Raw genomic sequence first — 10000 nt, 5'->3', positions numbered from 1 at the left:
TATTAAAGAAAATAAAAACAATTCTTACGCTGGTAACAACCCATATGAAAGCGAGCCGCATTTACCTTTCCTACGTCTAAATATACAAATGCACCTACACACCTATTTTCTCCGGAAGAAAAAAAAAACTAGATATACCATGGATAAATAGCAAAACTAGTTGTGAATTGCAACCCCCTGTTTAACAATAGTCGACGTTTCGATGACTGTCCCTCATCTTTATCTTTTATATGACTGACCTTATCTTATTAGCTCTTGTTAAACAAGTGGTTTGGGAATAAAGAACTAATCATTCACCAACACGACGAAATCATTCATGAAGTGCTGAAACTTCCACAACTCACGCCCCTCTCTGTCCTCCCCTTACTCCCCTTTAAAATCAAGACCAAAACACAGAAATTAGCCAACACACCTCTCGCACACAGGGCAAAGCCGTTGTTTCTAGTCGAGCCGTCCACACACCAGTCACCTGCTTCTACTCCGCATGTCTTTCCGTTGCTGTCGTATGTGATGGCGTACACTCCGTCCAGCAGCCTGCAGGACGTCGCGTTGCTTCCACAGACCTCCGCAGCGAGCTGCGACATCGGGTTGCCGCATGAAGCGAGACTAGTGACCGTGCAGGAGGACGGAGGGAGTCCGCAGGCGCTACCCCCCGGACACGGTGTTACGGCCCCGCCTGCAGCGCACGCCGACTGGATATTTGCCGCCGACATTGTGCCCGAGACAGTGGCCTTGTAGAATGCCCAACTTCCGATACTGACTAAGTACCCCTCAGCAGCTTCATTTAAAAAAAAAAAACGGTTAAACGTATTGCCTGCCCTTGTTCAATTTTTTTAGGCGGACCTAGTTTTAAAACAATTTTTAAAAAAATTGCGCATAAAACGCAAACGTTAAAGAAATACTTTTTTACATTAAATAAGAAAAGAAGACCGAGATTTCAGATTTTGGAAAGCGTTTTGAGATTTTGTGAATGTATTTCAAGGAATGTAGACAGGTTACATGGCTTACAACACTATTAAACCAACCATCTAATTCTTAAACCCAAATATACAAACTCAAGCATGAATTAGTATGACTTTAACAATACTACCGTCCCGGACGGAAAACAAATGACCGTTTTGCAATAAAGAATGTAATGATATGAGATTCAATCCTCATTGTACCATCTATTTAATTCAACTGCACATCTAAAAAAAATGTGATTCATTTGGGATTCACCTATATATAGCTAAAGCAACTCCCATCATTTAGTTTCAAAAATCTGAAAATTAAAGGGTAAAAAGCGATCAGTAGTGATTCGTAATCTACGTATACGTGCCCTTCTTTAAAAATGAGACACTTCAGCCCAGCAATGCATTGTTGTGAAACATACCTTCAGCGCAAAGAGCGTATTTGTTGTAGTAGTTATTTCCATTTGCACACCAGTTGTGTTCGACCCCACAGGCCGCCCCACTGTTGAAATTGCTCATGAAGATATAAACGCTGTAGAACTGAGGGCAGGCATCAGGAGCAGCGCCACACAGCGGAACAGCGAGGTCGTTCATGGGCCTGACGCAGTCGGTCAGACTCGCCACGGTGCAGTCCGGTGACGTGTGCAGACACGTGCTCCAGGACGGGCAGGGAGTGACGTAACCAGCAGCTTCGCAGGTGGTCTTGACATTTGATGACGTCATACGGCCGGAAGCCCTCACCTTTAAGTACCGGAAACCTCCATAGGCCGTAATATACACTGATTCAGCTATGATAGGATATAATTCCGTGTTAGACATTCATTTGACCAATGGTAAAAGACAATCACATAATGTTTGAAATAAAACTTTTCACAAATAATTGTAGAATACTCTCATACTCTCATAGTGAAACCTCTGTCACACATTCCAAAATTTCCGCCGAACACCAGCTGACCGAGGTTGGTTCAATGTTCTGACCAGATTTTTTCTGTCAGTCTACTTTTTTTATACACATTAAATCTAAGTTGAGTAAATTTTAAGTCAAATTTGACTGCCAACCAAGCACCGACCTACACTTAAACACGAGCCAAATAACATCAACCCTGTCCAAACCTCCCGTTTGTCCCAAAAATTTTTTAAAATTGTGAAACATTCGGCTGAAGCAGCCAAACAGTAGCCGACTGAGCCAAACACAAGCTAAACTACAGCCAACCTTGCTCCCGACCTACTCCCGACCTACTCCCGACCTACTCCCGACCTACTCCCGACCATGTAGTTCGGCTAGTGTTTGGGAGGCCGTATTCTGCCGTGTGGCAGAGACTTTATGCTGAGTCTGCGTGAATGGAAACCAAACGGTGTATATAAAAATATAGACAATTAGTTTCCATCATTAATTTTTCTAGCCTCTTTTTCAGGCGTTCCGGTATCGGTCGTTGTGGGGTTTTTTTTTGGAGGGGGAGAGATGGATTTTCTGAGCAAACGTAGATCACACGCAAAACAAGCTCCGGCCGGCAACCCTACATATCCATCCCTGGAAGAGCTATGTAGGGTTGCCGGCCGGAGCTTGTATTGCATGCGATCTACTTTTGATTAGAAAACACCCCCCCCTAAAAAAACCCAACGGAGGCTACAATTTTCCCAATTTTTGTGTTTTGTTCTGTTTTATATAATACTTATAGTTTTCGTGAACAACCCGGTCGGGTCCCAAAATTAGGGATTGTGACTTTAGCTAAAATAGCGTTTAAAATAAGTATTAAATATAAACTAGAGTTCCCCGATCTCATACCTTCGCCAAATGATGTTAATCTTTATGGCTGACAAATGATAGATTATTCCCCCTGATTGTGCAAATAGGATCCTCATTTTCATGAATTATATCAGTTTATCATATTCTCAACCAAAAGACAGTCTTATATTAACAAACAATGCCAGTCTAGCATTTCCTCATAAATTATGCAAATGAGGTCCTGATTTAAATTCATTATGTTTAATGATGTTCACCTTCACTGTACTTTCAAAGACCATAAGTATGAAATTCCAGGCAGTTATCATTACAGAATTATAACATTTTCTCATTAATTATGCAAATTAAGTCTTCATTAACATAATCAATATCTGCCTGTGTTTATCTCGTTCTCAACTACCAATGCCACAAGCTTCAATAGTCCTATGATGGAATGCAGCTGATTTATAGAATTTCTCCATAGATTATGCAAATTACATCCATATTTGCATAATTGTCACATAATTATATTAAGCATCACGTAAGCTACCTGCATACCAAAAATCACGACGATCCGTCAACCGGTTCTTGAGTTATTCTCTTTTGAATATATTCAAACAGATAGCCCTGCAGTTCCAGAGCAAGCCGCTAGGGGGCCCAAACTCACGTCACTTCTTTCCCAGCACAAGAGCTACGTGCCATCCGAATTTCGTCACCCTAGCATGTCTTGATCATGAGATATCAAAACCGGAAGTTCAGCTGCAGTACCGTAACAAGCTGCTAGGGGGCCCAAAATCTAATCATTTTGAGGTCTTATTAAGACCTACCCACCTACCAAGTATCAAGACAATCCATCAAGGCATTCTCAAGTTATCGTGTTTACAGACAGACAGACACACACACACACACAAACACACACACATACGAACACGAACGCCTCTGAAAACATAACCTTCTTGGCGAAGGTAAAGATGCATTTTTACCCACCACACACACAGGAGATGCAACACACGTACAGAGCCGTCAACGTCGGAAGTCTCATTTTTCTTCACTTGCGGTGTCCTGTTCAGAGCTCTAAGGGGACATCAAATCCCATACCTGTGTCAAGCAAACAGTTACAGTAACCGTGAAGGTATAAATGAAAGTCAAACGGCCACCCGTGACTATCAAAAGCTATAAACTATACAGTAAGACATTTGCGCAAAGAAACCCAATACTGTAAACAATATTGCCACGATAATGTATTTAAACTTTATATATAACGTAGTTAATCTCTTTCAGGATTTGCTTATATGGTTGTGATTGTTGTCTGAGTGTTTGTGTACCGATGTAATTTTCCTCTGTCGGGAAATTTGACAAAATCCCTTTTACACAGAACTGTAGAATATACAAGAACTACAGCCAAATTGTTAAAAACACACCAGGATTTTACCCCCCTTTTTAGTGGGTAAGTACAGTAAGTGACGAACCAAAGGTCACACATTTTGGGCAGATAAAATCACACTGTTTTTAGATGGGCCGGCTACTCTCTCCTGGTAGCCAAGGGCCGGACTGTGAGGAGCTTACAGTTATCGGGGCCTTAAACAACGGTCTGGAGCGGCTGCCATTCGGCGATAACTCAGGTGACCTCAATACGTGGCTATAGCCTAGGACTGTACGTTTGACCCACTTATACGTACTTAGGTCACATTTTTGACCCGGGGCCCGGTATGGACGATGGACGTTGTATGAACGAAAAATTAACAATTCATATCAATAATATACAAAAATATTGCCCATGGTTGTTATTAACAACTTTTCTGTGCTTTGTTGTCTTTTATATCGTATATTTCGTTCCTAAAAGCTGCCCCGCCGGGTCCCGTGTGGAAATTGTGACCCCAGCATTACACCGGAAAGGTACCCTACTCTTTTCGATAGGTGTGGTGGGTTCTTTATAAATCTGCGCGGGGTGTGGCTCTCCACGGGACCTGCATTTAACGTCCTATCTAAAGGGACATCCCCATCGGTACTCATGTTCAGTGAGTAAAGTGAGGAAAATCATGTAAAGTGTCTTTTCTAATGGCACGAGATCGCTGACCTCGGACAGGATTCGAACACAATACCACTTCTGTATCTTTATCTAAATCTCCATAGCTGGTATAACCACCCTTCGGCGTAACACACCAGCTTCTGTATCGGTATAGCCTGTATAACCGCCCTTCGGCGTAACACCAGCTAGCTACCGGCTAGCTAACGGACATCTGTTACACATCAACCTACGCACGGAAATAAAATCTAAGCACATGTCCGAAATCATGCATAAAGGTTATATTTCATGCATGTTAAAAGGTATGCTTAACATATCTATGCAGTGCTGTCACAATTTCTTTTAAAAACTGACACGATAAACTATAGACTTGCACCTGTTGCGTCGTCAAAAACAGCCCGCATTTATAACCTGAGTGTATATACCCAAAGGGGCTATAAATCACTCGAGTTATGCAGAGTATACAGTGAGTAAATAATCCATGCTATGTTTTAAGACCAAAGGGTATTTATCTGCCCCCGCGGGCTTTAAGGGGCAGGTATAACAAAGCCTCTGTCAATCATTAAACTGTACCTTTGTAGGTAGTTCTTTAGATACCGCTTGTACCAGGTTCCAAATATTGTTCAAGAGTGGAGCCGTTTATTACTGGAGGGGGGGGCAGCAACAGCACCGACAGAACGCATTAAAGGTCAACCTGAGTTAACCGACACACACACACACACACACACACGCGCGCACACACGCACACACACACACACACACATACACATACACACACAGATAGACACACACAGACAGGCAGACAGACAGACAGACACACACACACACAAACACATACACAAACACAGACACACACACATACACACACACACACACACACACACACACATACACACACAGGGAGACATGCACGCACACGCACACATGCGCGCGAACATCCACAAACACACACACACGCGCCCATATATACACGCAACAACAACGGACCTGCTAGGGATTATAACCAAAGATTTTGAGCCAACATCCCTAGCTACAAGGCAAACACACAAGACCACTAGTTTGAACGTTTATTCTCTTGTTTTTGTCACGTCTTCGCTCAGCATCCTCAGCATGTGGTCGATTGAGAACATGATTTTTACAATGCATATAAAATACAGTCTTCACCTGGCCGCGTGCACTTAAAAATATGTCACACAAGATTTATTATCTACTTTTTACTCTGTATAACCTGACCAATACATATCTTGACCTTCTTAAGCCTGCGAATCAAGATGTGTTTATGGTTTTGCAACCGACCCAAGCAAACAGAAAACGCTGACCCTAGAGCATTTGGGGTAGACCAATGACAAGGTCATAAATTTTCGACATCATATCGCTTTACCATATGGTGCTCTACCATTCTTTAATATATCACCAGTGTATCAAAAAAGACGCCGGCTAAGCCCCGCGGATCATGTGACGCGTCATTAAGAACATGCTCAACGACTCTTACTTATACCACCATTCCACTTAGACGGCGCTCTCAGGGCAATGATCCGCGACCTGAAATTGGCCAGAGCGCGTTGAGAGCGCCAAGGTTGCCATGAGAGCACGATGGGAGCGCGATGAGAGCGCCATGAGAGCGCCACCTCGGCGATGGTAAGGAACGGTGTTATACCATCGATATACCGCTTTCCACTTAGACGGCGCTCTCTCCGCGTTCCCACAATTTCAGGTCGCAAAATGAACGCAGTGAGAGCGCCGTCATAGATATGGGGGCCTTGCACCATTGGTTTTATAGCTTGAATATGATGCAGGGTGTGCAAGAATGACTGTGAAAACAATGAAAAAAACGTAAAAGATTTCGTTCTCCATTTCCACAATTCGCTTAGTGAGCTGTGAATTCGTGGTTCGGCCCAAAACGTTGCTGACATTTGAGTTTTTGGTCGCGCAGAGAGCGCAGAGAGGTCGCCGTAGAGATTCCACTTAAGCACGTTTTTCGTGAAGTTCGGTGCTCTCTCCGTGATCTGGCCAATTTCAGAGCACCGTGAGAACGTCGTGGCACTAAGTGGCATGGGGGCCTTAGGACTCCGACTGCAAATAGGAGGATCGGTCGTCCAACCAATTGCAAAACTCTGAAAAAACTCATAGAATCTGTACTGGTTTAAAAGGGCCTGACCATTTGTCCGAAATGACTGACGAACAGTACTGGAAACAGAACTTTCTCTGCTTTACCTCATGAGAAGAAGATAGTCCAAAGAAAAAGTTATACCATTCCCCAGTACATTGTGTACTCTGTCCTTGTCAATCGTAATCAGCACTAGTCTAATACCTTGTTTTTTTTAAACTGTTTTGCACTTACATATAAAAAAAAACATACAATAGTAAAGACCTTGTATATATAGCTTTCAGATACCTTTATGTTATTTCTCAAACATCAAGCAAACAAAAGGAAATGAAGGAAAAAGTCTGGCTTCTTTTTTTCTTACTATCAAACGGAGGGACTGGTCCTGATAACAGCTCTGTTCCTAGTGTATTTTAGCTAAACGTTGTTTAGTTGATCACAGATTTTTTTTTTACAAACATGGGTCAGCGTAAAAACGTTACCAGTACAAAAGGATGACCAAATTAAAACGCCATTAAACAGACCAGTATACGGCTATATTTAAAAGTAAAAAAAAAAAAAAAACTTACCCACCTAAAATTTTGTAAATAAAATTTCTATCTTGTGATTACGAAACTGAGGAGACACCCTTTCAGACTAAAAGCATCCCTAAACGCCATTTAACACAACTTGAGAATTAGCAGAACGTGCCAACTACCAGTACCAGCCTATATTGTGTCTTTTTAAATGCATACTTAACCCTCAACAGTACACCTTCCCGGACTGATTAATCTGTACACCTGGGGTCCGCGCGGACCCCAGAGCAGTTTTTTGCTAATTTTTAGAAATTATCAACATGCTACCAGCTCAATTGTTTTGCAAACTGATGTGGGAACCTCTGTGTCCACATTACATACAAAAATCATACATTTTGAACTTTTTCTATTTTTTGGTGAAGAAAAGAAGACAAGAAGAAATATCCGATTTTTAAACCCATTTCAGACTGAAGGGGCTTTTGAGGCCCAACTTTGATCTCAGATAGCGGCTAAACGGCTTGCGCTAGAAGTATCAAATTTGGAGACCTTTCCTAAAATGTCTCTGGAAAAAAGTTCATATTAGTTAAATACCAGTAAGTTGATGTTTTTTGTGTTGCCATGGCAACGGGCTATTTTTTTAAAAATAGAAGTAATTTTGGTTTAAACATAAAAAATTTCTGAGTTTTATATTAAATTACACTTCTTTTCCAACATTGATAACATCTTACATAATTAAATATAAGTTAAATCATTTAATATGCATATAATATGCTAATTTGATGACGTCATTGGTCAACATCCAATATGGCTGACTATATTATTAGCTCTGACGTCATATGACGTCATAATTACACCAAAGTTATTAAAATTTAATTCTATTACCACACCATTCTCTGAAAACTTGGTAGACATACGAAGAGTGCATAAAAACATATAAAAACGGAAATAAGGTCATGTATAAGAACGCCAGTGTATCCATTATGATCGAAAGCCGGCTGGGGTCCGTGCGGACCCCAAAAGAAAATCAGATATAATTTTTTTCATAAATGGTAGAAACGGAATTTTCTACACTGTATTGAGAGACAACTTTGTGGGTGACAATTACCTAAAATTTCAGGAAAAAATCTTTAGAAACAAAAAAGATATTACAGAATATATAGTGCTGGGGTCCGCGCGGACCCCAGGTGTACTGTTTAGGGTTAAATTAAAGAATGTGGTATTGTCTACGGTTTGTGGTTTGTACCGGTGTAAAAATGCCAAAAAAGGATTCAATCTATGGACAACGTGTTTAGAGACATACATTTACACTTTTCACACACACCTACGCACCAAGACACCCACACCCAAACACGGTCAAACGCACAGGCACACATACACATACACACACACACAAACACACACACACACACACACACACACACACACACACACACACAACACAACACACACACACACACACACACACAAACACACACACACACAAACACACACATACAAATACACACACACACATACACAGAGAGAAACACAAACACACTCACGCAAACACACACGATTACACACACACGTTCAGACACATACAAAAACTTACACACACACATGATCACTCACACATGCACGCACGTAGGCACACACACAAGCACAAACTTGCAGGCACACACGCACACACACACAAATACACAGCTACAGAAACACACACGCGCGCACGCACAGACGAACTATAACAATTAGGCCAAAACTTTTCTGTCTTTCTCTACGCGCACGTATCTCCTGACACAAAGGCTATAAAAACGTAAATAGGCACAGCCCAAATACACGTAAAACTATAGGATAGATTTCAACCAACCAACCAACCAACCAACCAACAAACCAACAAACAAACAAACAAACATACATACATACAAACAAACAAAGAAACAAAGAAACAAAGAAACAAACAAACAAACCGAATGACTTATTAACAGACTAAAAGCAACCTATTGCGCGAAAAGAAAAGGGTACTGGTTACATACGTAAACAAAATGCAAAAAAAAAAACTACACGTATGTACATGGAATGGTTGTTTTAAGAGACTGAACAACTTACTTTTAGATGTCTTGACTGTTTTTCGTAGTAGACTAAGGCTTGTCCAGACTCACAAAATTTGTCTGGGTTTGTATGGACACAGGGTCTGTTGTACGCATGCCCATGGGGTTAACGCCCGTTCCTGTGCAAGTGACCGGTCATGTTAGCACGCCCGGGCGTAAACAATTCCACGAAAAAAAAACTCTTAAGTTTCCGCCAAGGCTAGAATTACTAACAAACACCCAAACTTAAGTTGACACATGGGTTACACTACCAAATATTGCATGTACTTTAGCACTGCATGGTAAACAATTCACGGAAATATCAACGGGGCAGTGCTAACGATAACAATAAAGGCTATTTGTTACTTAGATACCTTAAGACAGTGCGTCGGTAGACTTTATTTGGACAAATATTTCCTAGAAGTCATAAAAGCGTCAGCAACAACACCGGCCGAGCTGGTCTAGCTGCAAACACAGTATCGCTCTGGCATAGCCGAGTTGGCACGTCTAACTTTGTTGTGCCGAACATGGCGGCCCTGCAAGTCAGCTGTGTCGCGCTTCTGTGTTTTGTGTGTTTCGCCGCTGGCCAACTTCGGGGGTAAGTGAAGACTTTATT

General features: G+C 41.6%; 1 protein-coding gene across 1 annotated transcript in view; it reads right to left on the bottom strand.

Annotated features, from left to right (window-relative positions):
* The window catches only part of LOC109466336, an 11624-nt gene extending 2148 nt beyond the window's left edge, over positions 1 to 9476 (bottom strand). The window contains exons 1-4 of the mRNA XM_019764054.1: positions 9404 to 9476; positions 3661 to 3771; positions 1373 to 1738; positions 413 to 778 (exon numbers count right to left, since the gene is read on the bottom strand). Coding sequence (XP_019619613.1) covers positions 413 to 778; positions 1373 to 1738; positions 3661 to 3715 — 787 coding nt within the window. The 5' untranslated portion in view covers positions 3716 to 3771; positions 9404 to 9476. The remainder of the gene's footprint in view (positions 1 to 412; positions 779 to 1372; positions 1739 to 3660; positions 3772 to 9403) is intronic.
* Between the last annotated feature and the right edge of the window lie 524 nt (positions 9477 to 10000).

Source organism: Branchiostoma belcheri, unplaced genomic scaffold, assembly GCF_001625305.1.
Source record: "Branchiostoma belcheri isolate BF01 breed outbred unplaced genomic scaffold, Haploidv18h27 scaffold163, whole genome shotgun sequence".
Classification (NCBI taxonomy): domain Eukaryota; kingdom Metazoa; phylum Chordata; class Leptocardii; order Amphioxiformes; family Branchiostomatidae; genus Branchiostoma; species Branchiostoma belcheri.
This window is presented reverse-complemented; position numbering and strand designations above follow the sequence as displayed.